At 32.2% G+C, this 20,801-nt stretch overlaps 1 protein-coding gene across 1 annotated transcript; it reads right to left on the bottom strand.

Moving 5' to 3' along the window:
- Nucleotides 1-1,444: 1,444 nt before the first annotated feature.
- LOC124537943 (probable cytochrome P450 301a1, mitochondrial) lies at nucleotides 1,445-20,569 on the bottom strand. Its single transcript, XM_047114917.1, has 8 exons — nucleotides 20,050-20,569; nucleotides 6,099-6,292; nucleotides 5,229-5,430; nucleotides 4,508-4,670; nucleotides 3,601-3,770; nucleotides 3,038-3,116; nucleotides 2,294-2,491; nucleotides 1,445-1,648 (listed from the first exon to the last, which is right to left on the bottom strand). Exons 1-8 carry the CDS (start codon nucleotides 20,523-20,525, stop codon nucleotides 1,535-1,537), a joined length of 1,596 nt encoding a protein of 531 aa, XP_046970873.1. The 5' UTR covers nucleotides 20,526-20,569; the 3' UTR covers nucleotides 1,445-1,534.
- Nucleotides 20,570-20,801: the final 232 nt, after the last annotated feature.

Here is a 20,801-nt window from a genome sequence, read left to right as displayed (position 1 = left end):
TGAGTTTCGTATGCGGTCAGCCCGCGTTACGGAACACATCCATCTCAGTATTTTCATCTCCGTAACGTGTAGCTCCTGAGTGTGCCGAGACAATGCTGGCCATAATAATGCATAACTATATTTATATTAGATTTTGGGTTACGAATGAACTGTCAAATATTAAAAACATTTCCCGAAACTCAAATATATTTATGTGTAGATTAAACTTAACACACTTATCAATTTTTTATAAATAGCTAATGTTAAAATATGACATTTTCTAAAATGTGACATGATATGATGTTATAAATATATTGAAAGTCTTCAAAGCGTTCCCTCGTCATTTTGCGGAAGCGTCCCTTGCCTCAAAACTTAGCAGCAGGAAAGACGAAGTATACTATCATTCATTCTCATTCACCGATTACCTTCCGTTCAGTAAGTTAGGGCTGAAAATTTTATTTTGTCAGATTTCCTCTCATTATGAGAAACGGTAAAGAATAAAATATATAATATATAATAGTAAAGATAGATTACTTTTGCACAGAGATTTGTGCACTACAATATTTCCTATAAAAACAAATTGCTATGGTGTCCCTGCTTTAACACGGGATATCTTTGACAGTATGATATATTAATATTAATTTAAATAATTGTATCAACTAACATGACTTTGCATTTTTTAAATGTTGAAAAAGATTAACTACAAAGTTTCTTGCTAGTTCTTCTCAGTAGAATCTACTTTCCGAACCGGTAGTAGCTTCACTTAATTGTTAAATGACGATTCAAAAGTAAGCTTATAAAAGCCCACTTGAATAAAGTTTTTTTTTATTTTGACTGTACCGCACTGAAGAAATAAAATTCGATCACATCACACCCAGTTTTAGTTTCTTACACGTTACGGGGTCGGAAACCCCGTACCGGTATGATAGATTTCTTTACACGAGGTCTTATACACCCCGTATGCCGCTGTCAACGTGTGAATGGGTATTTGAAATAAATCGAATGCAAAAAATGTAATAATATTTATTTACAAAATGTATACATTTCCCAATAATAAGTAATAATTTGTTAGACACGACGTTTAAAAGTAATCAATTATTATGTAGTTATTATTAAATAATTATTATTGTACGTGTATTCAGTTTAAATGAATATATATTTAAGAAATTTAATATATGTATGTTTTATTTAAATTTTGGCTGATAATCCAATAATAATTAAAAGAAAAATAATTTTATTCTTTTCAGACTTTTTGTTTTAAAATAAACGCGTCCTTTATTACCTTTGCTTTTTAAAATAAATATTCATGTACAAAAAAACTTCTCTTTTTATTAAGTATTAGACAAATATAAAAACAACATAATCCTGACCCAAAATTATCAGGATCTAGGCTAATGATTATGATATCTTAACGACATTTCAAATCTCAAAATCTTTATTTTTGGAAGTTAGTCCATATAAAAGACTATTTGAAAATGTCCAGTTAATTTTAAAACATGCATTGGTTTCCAAGATACGACTAAAGTAGTGTTCACACACGTCATCTTTATGTCAGCTACGCCGGTCGCTCCAGCATGCGCAGGCGCAGCGGTCCGTCGGGCGCGTACATGAAGGTGACGGCGTATTCCAGCGGCGCGTGGTGGTACTCCAGACGGTACCGACGCAGCAACTGAAGCATTTTTCAAATATATCAAAATTATAGACATACTTTATAACTTCTATTTATACAAAAGCGTACAGATAAAGAAAACAAAGTAATATAGACTGTTATAGACTTCACGAGGTCTCGTGAACAAGACATTCGTAGACAATGTCGAAATATCGAGCTCCACCGAACAAAAATAAAAAACATGGTAAATATCCCGAATTTAATAACTTTAATAATAAAAATAATCATGTTAATTTAAAATCTTATATAATATAGACTGGTTAAGAAATGAAACTCGTCGAAAATCGAAATAAATTAGTTCGATGTTCCAGCCATTTGATTTTCAGTGGACATAGACTGATATGGTTAAACAATGATATTTTGAGAAATTTTGAATATTCTTTATGTATAATTTTTTTTATAAATAATAGAAGAAATGTAATAAAAACATTACTAGTATATAGAAATTTACCCCACCATTTAAGCTTAAAGCTTGAGTTAGGAAGATGGGTTAATTTCCTAATAAAATTATTCTCGCAGATGATCATCAGATCGTGGTCTTGAAAACGAAAAATTGTTTTACACAGTTTAGTTTGGTTTGGGACAGAATTAAGTAAATTATATTGATTTTTAGTAAACATTTAAATGTGCAAAAATATGTCATACTTTGGCCAAAAGCACTTGAATCTCCAGATCAGCGAATCTTCTCCCCAAACAGATCCTGGCTCCAAAACCGTACGGCAAGGAAGCGAAGGAGTGAAGTCTTCCATTGCTCTCCAGCCATCGCTCCGGTCTGAACTCTTCAGGGTTGGACACGAATTGCTCCATATTGCCCGTTACGATTGTCGGGAATACTACTTGAACCTATAAATATACACGAGGAAAATAATCACAATGTGCCAAGAAATTACTGCTTCCATGAAGGATGCAATAATAAAAAATAATAAACTCAAGGATCAAGATTTACCATTCATTTATCATGAGTAAAATTGAAATGTAAGATCTGTGATGGCCCAGTGGTTAGAACGCGTGCATCTTAACCGATGGTTACGGGTTCAAACCCAGACAAGCACCACTATATATCTGTGCTTAATTTGTGTTTATAATTCATCTCGTGCTCGGCGGTGAAGGAAAACATCGTGAGGAAACCTGCATGTGTCTAATTACATCGAAATTCTGCCACATGTGCATTCCACCAACCCGCATTGGAACAGCGTGGTGGAATATGTTCGAAACCCTCTTCTCAATGGGAGAGAAGGTCATAACCCAGCAATGGAAAATTTAGAGTCTGTTACTGTTACTGAGTAAAATTTAATTATGATCAGTAAAAATATTATCTATGTCAATGAGTTAGTCATAACTCAAAATTTGTTAAAAATAAATATAAATTATACAATTTAAACCTCTTACCCCTTTCGGAATATGATAGCCGCAAATGACGTCATCTTCTTGAAGAGTTCTTCCATTTCCTATGACTGTTGAGTACATTCTGAAATTGAAGATTTATCTTTATGCCATAAAGTAAAACTGTTTAAAATTTTGCTTACATTTTATAAGTGGTCTTTGTGGCTCAGTACATAGCCCGTCTTTGTAAATATATAAAATATTTCGTCTGTATTTTTTATTTTTGTTACCTCATAACTTTCAATATTTTTTTATTTGAAATCTAATGCTTTCCGTGTGTATCCCATTATTATCGAACTTCGACTCCAATTGTAACTACATTATATAATCGTAAATCGACTTTTAAGTAGTCTAATATTTTGCATTTCATTTTACTTAGGACAACTCTAAGAAATATTTTGAATAAGCAATTTATGCATCTTTTTGGTGCACATTAATTCCTTTTGTAATAGTGTATTATTTAAATTCGATTTTTTTTTATGTTTGAATTATAATCATTTTAAAATGAAAGAAATGCCGTTTTAATGGTTTTGAAATGCTTATCAAAATCAGATCAAAATATTCTTTACCTGAACACTTCTCTGACGAAGGCCTTGGTATAGTGAAGCTTATCCAAATCAGCGTAAGTGAGGGGTTTGCTCGGGTCCGGTAGCACTCGCCTTATTTCCTCCGCCATTTTGTCTTGTTGCTTTAGCCTTGTCGCTGCTTGGTATAGAATTGAACATACCGCCATTGATATCTGAAATAGTATACTATTTTTTTGGAAATAATATCGAATATGTCATTTTATATTTTCAATTAATTAATCTTATATTATATAACTTTTATCATAACTGTTTTGCTTTAGAAACCGCATTATGATTGTTTAATTTTTTTAGAATATTTATGAACTTATTTTAATTTTATTTTTAATTAATATATAATGTAAATTGCTATTCATTACTCTTAGATTTATATTTATCAAACAAAACTTAAAATAAAGAATTATGTATGCATGCAGTGTTTGCTTTTAACTGATTTTACACAGTTTATGCATGTTTTTAATTTTATATGTAACGTTATTTAAATATACATTTGTGTAAAAATCGATAGCGATCCTATAAATAAATAAATATTTCACGCGTTAATTGATTGAAATTAATTTGATCATAGCAGTTGATAGTTAAAGATTATTTCCTGAGCCCAAAAATATACCCTGAGGAACACCGCAACTTTCAAAAAATGTAAGATCTGTTGCGTTACATTTAAAAATCCTATTTCAACTTTGTTCCTACAAATCTTCATAAAATACATCAAACAGTGTAGATAGACAAACATACAATAAATAATTACGGTATAACATAATAAAGGTCTTTTTATTCTGATCAAACGAATTGGACAAATATTTCTTACTATATTCAACTATTAATAAATCTCATGATTAACTAAACACGCTTTACAGTAAAATAAGTAAATATTAAACCAAATAAGGATTACCGTATCAATTCCAACAAGTATAAGATCAAGAGCCATGATAGTTGCAATCTTCGGGTCTCCCTCGCTTTTAAGAACTCTTTCCAGTAAAGAAAGATCGTCCTCCGACGTTACCTTCTTAGTCTTCAATCGTTCCAAAGCTTCGTTGATGTAGCGTGAGCATAACCTTTGATAAAGTATATAACAATTACTAAACTGAATAAACTTGGAAGAACCGAAACTCCTGATCCTGATCGACTTCTTAATCTTAAAAGAAAACAGATCCAAAATTCCAAACAATACCACAAATATGTGAAGTCGCTTCATGAAATAAATCTTTAAAAAGGGGCCGTATTTGGTAAAGGTACATTCCTTAGTGGTATTACTTTGGAACAAAGGTTTGAATAAAATAAATAAGTAAATAACAAGCCCAGTACTAGAACATTTACAGCCTATAAAAAAAGCTTCAGATGTAAAGATTATTCCACCACGTTGCTGTAACGATGAATACACATGATTCATGCAGATTTCCTCACGATGTTGTCCTTCATCGCGGGCCTAGAGATGTATTATAAATACAGATTAATCACATTTAAATTCTGTAATGCTTGTGGTTAAGATGCACACGTTCTAACACTAGGACATCATGGCCCCCAGACAAGCGCCACCAATTAAATTGTAAAAGACAACTTCCAACTATCAACGATTAAATACTAAATTCGAGAACCTGAGAAAAAGTACTTACTCAACAAAGAAGTTCATATTATTGACGTATTTGGTCCAAAGTGGAGTCGGGAAGTATCTCCAGTAAGGGGCCTTCAGTTCAAGTACGGCTACGTTTCTCAGAGCATATTTAGCGGCATCGATAATGCGTTGGGGTTCTGAGTCAGTGGTCACGTTGGGGGAGAGACAACCAAGCCGGACGTCCAGAGCCACCCGACCGATACCTGGAAAAAGTAATAAGTATAAATATTTATGGACACCTTTTTTTGTTAAAGTATATTAGCAATGCCCCAAATTAATTAAATAAGGAATTGCTAATATTCCTATTTAACCGTCCTCTTATGCTTATCTCTTTCGTGAGGAGTGGGAACGATGATCAAGAGTCGACTGGTTTCTGGTATGTTAACTAAATTATTCTTTCTTTACTTATTTACTACTAGTTGTCACCCGCAACTTCGCTCGCGTTTTTGGCGTTTTTGGGGTCCTGCCTTGGAGTTCAAATTTGGTTCATAACAAATTTCGTCAAATTAGTTTCAGCGGTTTGGTCGTGAAAGAGAATATTTATTCGTTGTACCAGTAATTAAATTTAAATTTTGACATATGGATTTAACAAAAGTTTCATGAATACATCAGGTTATCGCTATTACAAGGCAACTTTTGGCCCGGACTGGTTGTAAAATAAAAATGGTAAAGTAGTAGGAGTAGGAGTTATTCAGAAGTATCTGAATAACTCCAAAAGGTATACAATATTTGATTATGTTTTTATCTCCTATATGATCTAAAATATAAGTGCAATTAGTAAATGAAAATTTACTTCTATTACTCAAACGTTTTCCAAAGGAAATTTAGAGAATGACGTAAAACAAAAGCAATGAAACGGTTCGCCACTCACATTCCAAAGACCATCTGTGAATGTCGTTGTCGAACTCGTGTGGTAGGTCACCGACTTCATCTCTCGCCTTCTCCATGTAACTGATGAAGTCTTCAGTCACCATCTCGATCGGTGCCACGTATTTCTTAACTGTCTGCGGCTGCAGGATCGGCCTCTGAACTTTGGACCGGAACTGCCTCCATTTGTCACCGTGACTGAAATTTAATTATTAATTAAATAATCTTTATTATACATACCAAAAAAATTATGCAAAAACAGTTTTTTATATATATAATACAATAGGCTATTTGACTGGTTTTTAAAATCCATTTTATATTATTTAGTAGAAGTTAAGGAACCCAGTAAAAGTTGATTTGTTTTTATTTCTAGTACAATTTGCCGAAAAGTATCATATTAAAAATTCCATATTTAAATAACGCGCGAAAACGCTACTTGGACAATATGGCGCTGCAACGGGGTCGGTGACGTCACTTTCCTGTATTTTTATTTGTGGTACATATAGTGGAAAAGCAAGGTTTATAAGAAAGTGACTTCATCATAAGCCCGACCGATCAGGGAGCGTTTTGTGTCACGGGACAAACGTTTGAAAAAATGCATATTTATTTATGGATTTTTGAATTAATTAATAATTAATTATTATTTAATTAATTTAAACTCATAATATACACTGATTACAATAATTCACAATTTATTTTTCGCATTGTCAAATAGTCTATTAAGTGTAATAGACATTTAAACTTCGCAGTTATCCATTATATTATATATCAAAGGTTGAAATTATCATTAATGGATAGTCAAAATAAGCATTACCATTCGGAAAGGAAAACACCCTGACCTGAGAAGAATCAACGAAAGAAACTCAGCAAGTCTATTTTGCAATTTTATTATTAACAATATAATAACATTAATATGAAAAGAAATACCCAGGAGGCTACCGTTTTATTCCCAAGGTGTGCTATCAATAATAAAACATTGTATCTTTCGCACGCAAGCGTTCCTTAACATTTTTTTTTATTTGGATAAAGAGGCATGCTTTCTTTAATCCTGTTGTAGAACACGATACCCCACAAAAGTGTTACTGACTTTTTGAAGTCGATTTGACTAAAAAAGTTATCTATTAAATGAGATATTCAAGCTACACTTTTTTTAAATATTTATACATACTAGCACAGAGAACGAATCTATTATATCCCTCGGACCTATACTTACATTGGATCTCATGAATAAATGTAAAAATGTATAAACACAACAAGCAGAACCCGCAAACGATTACTGTATTATTTACTTATAGGTACATCTAAAAATAAATCTTTGTTAAGCCTATAAACATCAACAGATTATATGGTTAAATTTACAATAAATACACATTTCGTAATACTCATGGCCAACGAAACCCGCTTGCGACAAAGAGCCATCATTAACACGGTTCCAAGGTTTAATCACGACATGCAATCCTAAACAAAGCTATCAAACGCGAATACTTCAATAAAACACCTGATGTTATTATGTCATTCATATATACTTTATATAAAACTATAGATTGTATATTTCATTGAGACTATCCCATCAAAAACATAAATGTAAAATGAGAACTAAGTACTAATGATATAAGCTTTGGTTGTTGACTTCAACGACAAAAGAAGTGACATCTAAATGGGTGCCAAGTTATATGGCCAGTCCTAAATGTATTTATAACTTCATAAAACATCATTTATTTCCATAACTTAGGAAAATATATTGTAATGTGAGGTCTAACTTGGCTAGATCTCAATTATGAATTATTATTTTCGATGGATAGTCTCCACCGGCAAAAAAAATCGAAATAATAAAATGAGAACTGACAAGTTACAGGTTTAGAACTTGCAAAGGCTATAATATATTACAGTTATATTAATTACGGGATATTTACCATTTTTTTTATTTTTAGTTAATGGAGCTCGATATTTCGACATTATCTACGAATGTCTTGTTCACGGTACCATGTTAATTTAAAATCTTATAAGGGTATCTTATATAAAGTCAGTCAGACATACTGTGGTATATTTTATCTCAGCATTGTTCGCGAAGTCGGGGCGGATTGCTAGTTATAAAAAAATATTTTAATTTAAGAATTATTATTGTTATATTTTAGCCTGTATCAACTACTGGAGATAAAAAAACAAATTATAATGATGACCGCTGTTAAAAACAAAAATGTACGCAAGTGAATTCGCGATCACAACTTACACTAAATAATATATTATTAATGATTGATTTATTTGTTACTATTCTAAACAAACATTTTGAAGATTTGCACAAAAACCAAGGCTAAAAATTAAGATATACAAAACCACACATCGCATGTAGACAAAGCCGCCGTCGAAAACCAGTAAAATATAAATGACAGTTAGGATAATTAGAGTAAAAATTTTCATTAAAAGTATCTCGCTTTATTGGCTCCACTGGTGACAGGAGGGCTAGTTCGTTTTTTGCCCAGAGGATCGCAATTGCGATTCAACGGAAATCCTGCTAGAATTCTTGCCTCTGTTCGGTCACGATTTGTACAGTAAATATTGTTAACTTTTATTTGTATTGTAGTTGAGACCTTAATACTAATAATTCTTATGTAAATAATAGTAGACTAATGTGTAGTACGCGAAAATTCACGTTTATTCAACAGATTTATATAAATATCGAAACTATGACAATTTTTTTTTTTATTTAATTCATTGTAAACTGACGTTTTTCATTTGTTTTTTTTTTTTAATATCTAAAGCGAGTAGCGCCTTTCTCTAGCCGGCCAGTTACTTTTTTCCGCTCTCTTAAATTGATTCTTTCTTACATCGTAGCAATATAGTAAATAGTAATATTATCTTTATTATTTTCTGATCATCTACGGAACTTCAAAATAAAACCATAAACTATTTTCTACATCTATTCTACAGCTTGTGCAGCTATCGTCCCATAATCACTTGGATAAAAATTAGCTTATACTATTAATATATAAGATTGTGTTTGGAGTAAATAATTTCAAAATTAGAATTTTTTTTATTTTTTTTTTTCAGGACATTAAGAAAACATAAAAACAGATACAGAGAATATAATAACTGTCATTAGCGCTACAATATGTTGCAGTTACGACTAATGACTCTGGACTATTATAAGATGTATTAAACTAACGTTCTAAATTTAAATTATGTATTGATATTAATAATTGTTTTTTTTTTAAATGTGACATCAATAATGTATACAGGGCAACTTTTTGTAAAGTTTCAGTTTGTTTTTTTTTTAGTTCAATTGTTGATTCTTTTATAATTACAACAATAAATTACTGTTTTTAATATACAGAGATGTTATTTTATTAAAATTAATAAGGTGGAGAAAAGGCTCACAAAAGTCATCTAATCGTAACTTAACGAAAAATTTAAATCCCCTTATAAACATTCACCATCTTATTCACAGCTTTAAGCAACCCAAACAATATACTCACGTGTACGGATAAATCACAACGATTTTGCAAAGGATTCATTTACACGTCCTATAAAAATACCAATACAAAACAAAAGCGCGTGGAATGTTGGCAAGAATGCCAGCAGCATTCCAACTCTAGGCGAAATGAAGAATCAATCACGGAAGCAAAAAGATGAGGTCAATAATCTGTGCTAATTTTTTTATTTATCTATTAACATAATGAATTCTATTGCCAATCAGCAGTCCTAAGTATTGTTGTTTTCCGTTTAAGAACTAACATTACTGTATTTTTTCAAATGTTGAAAAAGAGTAGCTACTGAGTTTCTTGCCGGTTCTTCACTGTAGAATCTACTTTCCGAACCGGTGATAGCTTCACTTAATTGTTAAATGACGATTCAAAAGTGCTTGTAAAAAGATCACTTGAATAAAGTTTATTTTGATTTTGATTTTTTTTTTTTTTTTGAGTGAGTGAGCCATTGTAACTACAGACACAAGGGGTATAAAGTCTTAGTTTCCAAGGTTGTTAGGAATGGTTGAAATTTATGGTCATAGTGGAAGTCAAATTTAAATTTCGAATAAGTATAGCTTTTGTACATGTGACGTATTAAAAACAAAAATTTATTTACGAAAAAAAAGACGATTTTTCTCGTCTTATACTACTTTCCTATACGCAGCACATAACATTTGTTTTAACAAACAAATGATTTATATTAAAATGTAAACCATTCGCATTGCTATGAAGAAATCGCACACGGAATGAAAATAGATACAGCTTTAACACGATTGGTTGTCCGTCTGTTCGTGAGACAATGCAACATTGCTCTACTGACTTACACGAGCCGGACTGTGATATTATCTAGTACAGTCAGAGTAAGAAAACCTTCGTCACTTTTCAAATTGATTCCTTTATCAAGTCTTAAACTCTTAGTACCTTTTGAATCTAAACACCAAATCATTGGGAGGCAATGTGTCATTCTCGATCGGTAAAGCAGATTATCGCTCATATTGAGCACACGAAAATAGTTCTTAAGGTGACGAACCCTTTCTTACCTCTATAGCCTACAAATAACAATGAACACTATTTAAACAAAATGTATTAACATGAACGCTTTAATTATACTTATAAAAATAAGATTAAGTATATTGTAAAAATCGGCAAAATTCGTAAAACCGATCACATCCGAATTAAGTACGCTATTCCAAATTATCAATATTTATTTCTTATGCGAATATGATCTTTACACGAACGTAATAACTTGTAACATCATATGACCTAATATATTCGTCAATTTGACACGTCGATTTACATGCACTTGCTTTCTCGGGTTGAACTGACGTGAGAATCTATAGCGACGAATAACGTCGAATGGCGCGATAGGAAGCTATTTCTATTTGTTGTACAAATCGGCAGTAATCTTTTTTTATTGAATTTTACAATGCTACATCTAAGTTGTGTCGTACTGTACTAATATTAACCGCGTGGGATGGAAGCAAGCAGCAATTATCCTTTAAAGAATACTAAAATAATACTTGTATTCGTTCCCATAATGACAAAGCATGTTTTCAATATTGTACTCTGTCTGAATTTATTTATCTCTCTGAATTTATTGGTCAACTAAAGCTAAAGACCAAATCCAAGTAATTTAAACAAACATCATTATATTACGTGAGCTAAAGTGTGTTTGCGTTGCGTAGTGTTTGCAAAGCTTATATTTGATTCTCAGGACTGTAATGGTATTCTATTTGAACAAACTTAACACTCCATACTGAACACGATCGTGGAATGTCAGAAAATTATTAACACGGAATGTAAAAATTAAAACTCTTAAGGATTCAATAAGAATTTTCGTCTGTATTAGATAAATAAATATGAGACAAGTCAGACATCACATATATTACTCTGACCCCAATGTAAGCAGCTAAAGCACTTGTGTTATGGAAAATAACGAAGAAGTAACGACGGTACCACATACATACACTCAGACGCAAGAAAACATAGAAAACTAATCACTTGTTTATTATATATATTTATTTACTAGCGACCCGACCCGGCATCGCGAGGTCGCTATGATGTATGTATTGTATATAATATATGTTTTTTTTCACAAAAATGTTCCTCTCGAATTACTCTATCTATTAAAAAAACCCCATTAAAATCCGTTGCGTATTAAAGATCTAAGCATACATAGGTACAGACAGCAGTAAGCGACTTTGTTTTATACTATGTGATGATAATATAACACTAATACATTTAATTACTTATTTTCACTTTATTATTACTTGCGGAGTTCCTCCATTTTTTCGCAAATCAAGCTCTTAATCAATGATCTCGTGTCAAATTGTTGCCAAATGTTGTTTGGTTTGGTTTTTCCTGTTGTAGTTAGCATCTATACTTCTATACTAATTATATTATAAATGTGAAAGTAACTCTGTCTGTCTGTCTGTCATTTACTACCAGACCGCTGTACCGAATTTGATGAAATTTGATATGAAGGAAACTTAAACTCTAAGAAAGGACATAGGCTATATATTTTGCCTAACACACCACAAATAATCCCTAAAACGCAAGCGAAGCCACGGGCGACAACTAGTAGACTTTATATGGCGTTAAAATGATGTTTTAACTAACCAGACCTAGATTGGATGTATGTATGATGTTTATATGTTTACATAGCATTATACTAACTTGGTGAGTTGTGTCTGTAAATACCCAGATTTAATATGTAAAACACAAAGTTATTCATCATCTTGAAATACAAATGATCAAAGAAAATAGTTTTAAGCTTTATAATACACGTATTTATATGTGGGATTTAAAATGAGCAAACATAGCATGAATATGAATTAATGATTAATGATAAATATATGACACTTTATGTGTATATATTTATATAGTATTATAATGTAATCCTTACTATTCCATACTAATACTAATATTATAAATGCGAAAGTAACTTTGTCTGTCTGTCCCGCTTTCACACGATTTAAATGAAATTTGATACACAAAATATAGTCTAGAGCCTAAGAAAGGGCAAGAACAAAGACCTCTTTTTAATCAATCATCAAGGTAATATTTTAAATTAAATTGTAATTTTTCATATTCTACACAAGCAAAGCCGTAGGTCATAGCTAGTTTTATACAAATATAACTCAACATTAACTCATTCGTATTAGTATCTAATTTATAAGTCTATTGATTCCTAGGTCCACATTTCAAAACAAAATTAATAATAATAAATACAAAAATAATCTTTATAAACAGTTACATGGTTGAACTACCACAAAATCCTCAATTTATTATAACACAGTCATCAAAAGAAACACATATTAAGTACTGTCTATCCTAACTAGGCTAATTAAATAACCTATATAAAATAATAATAAAAAGTATTTTAAGTTTTATAAATTTCGCACAGTTCAAACCGCTGAAACAGTACTATAGAATGAAATTACTCCATTTTAATTAGTAATACACACCCTAGTAATCTGTGTTCAACAGATGGCTAATCATCGTTGAGAAAGACCGCCATTAGCGAAATCTGTCAAAAAAATCGAGATATTATAAAAACTCGAAATCGCAGCACAACTCGTTTCGTATAACGATGTGAAAGTTGCATATCCAATCCTGACCCCTTGAGCTACCATCGCACCCACGCCTAACATATATAATGATAAACGAACCTAATTAGGTATATGATTAACATGACAATAAATCAAAATCAAAATAAACTTTACTCAAGTGGGCTTTTACAAGCACTTTTGAAATGTCAATTAACAATTAAGTGAAGTACCACCGGTTCGGAAAGTAGATTCTACCGAGAAGAACCGGCGTGAAACTCAGTAGGTACTCTTTTTCAATATTTAAAAAATACAAAGTCATGTTAGTTAATACAATTATTTAAATTAATATATCCTGCCTGGAAGTCAACAGGTATTAATTCCACGCTTTTTTATCATCTACAAATTTTTTTATCGAATAATACGCCTTTTTTAACAATGTATTTTTTATAAACGATTTGAATTTATGAAACGGCAAAGTTAAAAATGTCTGCGGAATTTTATTATTATATGATAGTGATACGTTATTAGGATTATGTCTAACAAGTTGTCTTTGCTTGTATTATTAAAAAAAAAACTTCGTTAAAGTATTTTTTTAATATGTATTGTTTAATTCAAGTATATTTATTTTTTAGCAACGGAAAAATGTCTGTGTTTATGCGTCTTATAATAAAACCACCATATTGTAGCTATTTATTTATATATGTACTAATTTATCATATGTACTTACTTCTATTTTAGCGTTTTTAAATACCACGATTATCAATTCATTTAAAAAAAAAAAAAACGATTTCTTTGGATCACCTAATAAACATACATCATACTACTAAAATCGATAATACAAACTATACACATTTGACGCATAAGTGAAAATCACTTTTAAACAACTATAGTACTCTACAAAATTACCGGAAACTGTGACAGGAGATCGCATTTGTGTGTGTATGCAGATCACGTCACACACTCACACATAGACAAGTTGCTTTCGCTTTGCCCTACTTCCCAAGTGTGTCATATAATCATAGATATATTAATTATTATGTTATTTATATATATCGTGTCATTCATTGATATAATATTCATCACATATAGTCAATATATGGTACTAAAATTATTGTCGTTTTGATTGATCTGTTAGGAATAAAAAATCTTGAAATTAAAAAAATAATTTATATATTTTTTTTAATTTCAAGATAAAAGAAATAAAAATATTCTCTATTCAAATTATTAAAGTATGTCATGATGTAGAGTTACCGGAAACACAAACTGGCAGCTTAGAAAGAAGTTTCACTACTAAAATAAAATAATATATTATAATATGTAAACAAAAATATAAGAGGTATAAATATAATGAATAAGTCAATCCTTTGTTTATTTTTGTCAAAATCTTATTATCTTTAGTAAACTTTATGCATATACTTTTTTTATAGTAAAAAAAAAGTAAAAATAAAGCGAAGGTACAATCGTATTGAGAAAATAAGGCTATGACGAACCTACACCGGTTTTGACCACATTTCGAGACCTGATGAAACGTAAAAATAACGAAAATGCGACTTATTTCTTGAACGGTAAGGTTCATAATTGATAAACATCTGAGTAACATCCGATGTCTTATTTAAAATTCTTTCACGTTTTCCCGCTCAAGAGAAACTAGTTGAATTTATGATTTACACAAATAGAGTAACGTAGTGAAAGAAAACGTCTATAGTCATAGTGAATTTAAATATTAATTAACATATAACAGTATCAAGTATATAAATAAAAATTTTAACAAAAAGAAAAACCGGCTTCAAACAAAACACTATTTTAAAACAAATGAATATGCACGAAAAAGTAATAAAAATAATTGCGTATTCAACATATTTTTTAGAGTCTTCCTAAGTTAAATGAAATGAAAAATATTAGACTACTTAAAAGTCGATTAACGATTATATCATATAGTTATAATTATTGGTATATTTGGAGCCGGTGTCAGCCACGGTGCCCTTGCCCCAACAATCAAAAGAAAGAAGCGATACGAGCCCCTTGATTGATCCAGTATATTATTGTGTAAAAGGTAATTTGTAAAAAAACATGTTTGTTAAAGTATTCTCGTATTGTTTTTTGATAGATATACTGTAGGGTTTTATTGGCTGACACCGACTCCAAATATAACAATAATTATAACTATATGATATAATCGTTAATCGACTTTTAAGTAGTCTAATATTTTTCATTTCATTTAACTTAGGAAGACTCTAAAAAATATGTTGAATACGCAATTATTTTTATTACTTTTTCGTGCATATTCATTTGTTTTAAAATAGTGTTTTGTTTGAAGTCGGTTTTTCTTTTTGTTAAAATTTTTATTTATTTTTTGATTTTAAGTGAAGCTGATGTTGACTAGCTATTTTTTTTTAATATGGATAGATTAAGCTCTCCGTTTATATGAGTCAGAAACTACTTCGAGGATAATTTCAAAGGAAACTTGCGAATAAAGCAAAAATAGACTTTCGAAAATGCGGATTTAATACGTCACGCGGCGTAAACTACAAGGATCGCTCGAAAGAGCTGTAATCGAACTCAGCAAAAAAACTTTGAAAAAGACCAACTATATTTCGTACATCATATGACATCACATCACATACACAAAATTTGATTAAAGATAGTAAAAAATTCTGCCCCATATCGCACCCTAACTGCGAGCCGTATAGGAGTTCCATCACTACATAGTATAAAACAAAGTCGCTTTCTCTGTCCCTATATCTTTAAATCTACGCAACGGATTTTGATGCGGTTTTTTTTAAAAGATAGTGTGATTCAAGGGGAAGGTTTGTGTATATAATACATGAACAATATAGTAAAGAAACACTGATAATTTTAGAAGTTTGCGATGTGATGTCGTAAATAAACAAATTCGGTAGTATATTTAGTATCAGTATTGCACCCGTGCGAAGCCGGGGTGGGTAGCTAGTTGATTATAATATTCGACTATGATAATTACATAAATATAACCACATTACGGAAGGTGACTCAAATATCCAAATAACCTATAAATAAAAGATTCGACTGAGTATCGCTATCGTGCTCCTCAGAATTGTTCCGTTCCCTTCCGTTCCGTTACTTTGTCATGGATCCTGTGCTCAGAACCTTACCAAACTTTCACCAAATTACCCTTGAAGTATATATTTTATAATAAAAAAAGAATTATCAAAATTGGTTAACGTGCTTTTCAGTTATTCACCTATTTGTCGCGCATTTACATAATGCAAATTTAAGACTTATGACGTTTTCACATGGATACCATCATCGGAAAAAAATAAAAAAAAAATGGGACCCCACGGGAGGCACTACCTTTCAAACAAAAAAAATTATCAAAATCGGTCCACCCAGTGAAAAGTTATGAGGTAACAAACAATGAAAAAAAAAAAAAAAAAGAAGTACAGACGAATTGATAACCTCCTCCTTTTGGAAGTCGGTTGATAAAGCAAGATATAAATTTCCCACTGCTGAACTACAGCCGAAATAAGACGAGATGGCCCAGTGGTTAGAACGCGTGCATCTTAACCGATGATTACGGGTCCAAACCCATGCAAGCACTACTGAATATTATATGATAAACATGTGCTTAATGTGCAGAAAAACATCGTGAGGAAACCTGCATATGTCTAATTTTCTTAGAAATTCTCATCCTTCATAGTGGAACTGATCGTGTAAATGGAACCTACTAAAGACCTTGCAAAAAGCCCTGCCATGTCTACAAAAAAAAAAACATTGCAATATTTGCCTTCCATTAGCAATATTTAGTAAATAGGTATAAAAGCTTTCCACCCACGGCTTCAGCTTGGATGAAATCCATTTGTACCCTTGAAAACGTGTATGCAAAATGACGATGCCATGACGATTGCCGCCTGCTGGTCAATGGTCAAAGTCAAAGTCAAAAACCTTTATTCAAAATAGAAGTGTATACACTTTCTTATTGATTGTCGAAAATCTACCACCGGTTCGAAATACCTCAGACCTGAGAAGAACCGGTGGAAGAAACTCAGCGGGACCTTTTTTTTTAATGTCAATTTACAATATACAGTAATAAACCTACCACCGGTTAACAGTCTACCACCGGTTCGAAATTTAACACCTCTGACCTGAGAAGAACTGACGAAAGAAACTCAGCGGGATATTCTTTTGTTTACTTTTTTATACTTCATGTTATATCTACAATAAAAAAGATTTCTATGATCCTGTTGTAAAACGTAACCATTCCCCCAAAAAGAGGTACTAAACCTTTGTAATCGGGTACTTGGAGTAACAAGTTTATTCTTGTTCCTAGTATTAATAGAATGTAGGTCATAAAATCACGAAAAATCGTTTATGTTTTTGCGTAAATACATAACACTATCAAAAACAAAACAAAGTAGAATATATGATAGGCGAATAGTACCTACCCAAAAGAACTTTCACAAAATCCAAGCATCAATCCGTTATTAATTTCACAGCATCGAGGCTTACAAATCAATGAATCAAACGGGAATTCACAGATGAGTGATCTCAGGTACAATTATCTCACGTATTGTGATGTGCTAAGGATCATAGCAATCTGGGGCAGCATGACAATGACAGCCATTGTCAGATATTTTAGCACCAACGTGCGAATTATTCGACGTAACTAACCTATGTTGCAACTTTGACCGTGAAATATTATCGTATGGTATACACATTTTTTACATTACTCATTGAAATTGCATACAACTGTACTTTAAATATTCTTTATAGTATATAATTAATTATGTAAACAACAGGATGCTGGCCTGAAAATGACTAGCACCACCCTTCTGCAACACCGGGTAATAAGTGCGTTGCCGAAATGCCGATTGACTTGATTTTACTTAATACATAATTAAATACTTTCTGAACCTGTTTATTTAGTATAATTTACTTGGTAGGGCTTTGTGCAACCCCGTCCGGTTAGGTACCACTCCTTCAACTAATATTTTACTTAAACAACAGTACTTAGTATTGCAGTGTTCCGGTTTCCAAACCAATGTAACTGGGCGTTGGTGATCACATACCATCAAGTGAACCATAAGCTTTTTCTCGAATCTGTGCCATAAATATAATGCTAATGTTTAAATGCTTTCATAACGACACTCAACAACAGCCTGTAAATTCCCACTGCTGGGCTAAAGGCCTCCTCTCCCTTTGAGGAGAAGGTTTGGAACATATTCCACCGCGCTGTTCCAATGCGGGTTGGTGGAATACAGATGTGGCAGAATTTCTATGAAATTTGTCACATGCAGGTTTCCTCACGATGTTTTCCTTCAACGCTGCGCACGAGATGAATTACAAAGACAAGTTAAGCACATGAATCAGCGGTGCTTGCCTGGGTTTGAACCCGCCATCATCGGTTCACATTTATTTATTGACTACCTACTTTTCTTGAATTTAATCATAGAATTTACCAATTTTTATAAGAGTAACGTTCAAAAATGTCAACAATTTCGTAATAGTAATTGTGATGTATCGATGTTATGTCAAATAGTGATGGTCATGTACCTTGTAAATATGCTATGTCATGCTCGTAATATAACCCGAGGACGTAGCTTAGACCTAGGCAGTGGACTGTCGCGCAATAGGTTTTGTAATTAACCTAGTGCTATGTACAGTCGGGGTAAGGAAAGGTTCGTCACCTTAAGATCTATTTTCGTGTGCTCAGTATGAGCGATAATCTCAATGATTTGATCTTTAGATTCAAAAAGTACTAAGTCTCGATAAAGGAATGAATTTGAAAATTGACGAAGGTTTTCTTACTCTGACTGTACCTATGTCTTTTGTAAAGTATTTCAATTGTTACTAATCGTCATTGTTTTAGCAATAGATTTATTTCATTTTACTGTCAATTATTTTATTATATAGAGGCCCGCCCGGCTTCGCGAATAATTAATTTATTAATAAAGAAAATTATATTCTCTCTAGGTATAGTGTAGATGTAGTAGGTAGTAGGCTTTATCGTACTATAATTAAAGATTACCCATGATATAAGAGAAAGTAATTTTGTTTGTCTGCCCGTCTGTTGGTCCTTTATAGGAAATTTTTATATGCCTAACACTTGTCAACCTACCATTAAAACTCGAATGATATCGCGGGCGGTAACTAGTTATTAATAAAATGAAAGGTCGAGCGTCGAAGCCTTGGTGGCAGCGCAGTCAAATTTATACACCGTGACTATATTTAAAGTATGTAAACAAATTATAAAGTTCATTAACCTTTTGACCTAAAAATATTTGTAGCAACTTTCAACTTAAATTGCAAGTTTTTTTAAATGAAAGGATCTTATGTTCGATATAGAATTCAGCTTCGATTAATCCATTGTTTACGTATTATATCTTATAGCAGTTGACCATCTTGTGAGCATGTTTTGTGTATACCAAATATAAGTTGAAGAGAAAATGGAATCTACATAAATATACTTCTAGAGAAAAGTAGAGTTGAGTTACAGAGAAACTCTATTATGTGAAATCTAATTATATAATCGCGTATAGCTTGAGAAAAACGGAAACAATTTTTAATAACAGCGTTTTTACACAATGTTCAGTTTGCCCTAGATCAATTAATGTTACTATTTACCAATATTTTAATTATATTCATATGTATAAAATAAATACAAATATACTCAGAATTTCTGTGTAAGTGTAATTTATTACAACATCAACTCTTTTGTAAGATCTCAAAGTTTGAAGAGTGGAAAGATTTTAATTTATAACGCAACAAGTAAATTTAAATAATTATCTATATTACACTGCCAAGAAATGCAACCATACAGAGATATTTTAACACAATTACAAAAGGTCATAAAATAAAAAAATGTCAAAACAAGATTTGAAATTTCTATTTGATCATCATGACCTTTTATATTGGATTTAAAATAAGGATGGAAGGATAAAAAACTAAAATGTAAATAACTTACACCCCCACAACACCAGGCAGGTCACCAAAGAAATCCTTTCTCACTTCCGATTTATATTTCACAAGACACGGCATAGCTGGTCTGAAGGGCGTGGGTCCTTCCCGTCTGTACATCCTTTCGATTTCATCTGCATCATACACAAACAACAAATCCGGTCGCCCGATCAGACCACCCAAACGAACGATACGACCGTACCTCTCCAAAAACAACTTCGTAACTTTCGCGAATTCCGAAATATCGAACTGTCCTATAACAGGTACCATTCGCCACGTATTCCCGAGGAGAGGAATGGGCTTGGGGCCTGGGACAGCGGAATAGGGTTTAGCATTTGCGAATATCTCTTCATTTAGGGATGCGGCTGGGGCGATTTGTGAGCGTTGTCGCTTTGAAAATGGACATCCTGTTGTCGCTTGGCGGGAGTTTTTCGCGGCGAATGGGCGAGTGTACGCTGATAGGGCGTGGAGCGAGCGACCCATGGCGGTTAAGGCCGCACCGACGACTGACCAGCTGAGCCCGACTCGGCTCGGAGATCGCACATTTACCGTTGCTCGCCGTATCGCTGTCACGGACGTCGATCTCGCATACATTCTCTTTTTTTTATTTTTCGCGCTGGCGCTTTTTAATTACAGTTATTTGCGATTTGTTCTCGTTTTGCACTGGAAGTAAAACAATGCCTGTTCTGCGTTGTATTAATACTTTTAATTACAATTTTCAATTTATAATAATTTTACGATCAAACAAATAAAGTCCAA

The sequence above is a fragment of the Vanessa cardui genome, chromosome 19, assembly GCF_905220365.1.
Source record: "Vanessa cardui chromosome 19, ilVanCard2.1, whole genome shotgun sequence".
NCBI classification, from domain to species: Eukaryota; Metazoa; Arthropoda; class Insecta; order Lepidoptera; family Nymphalidae; genus Vanessa; species Vanessa cardui.
Note: the sequence above shows the minus strand (reverse complement) of the source record. Positions and strands in the feature narration are given on the sequence as shown.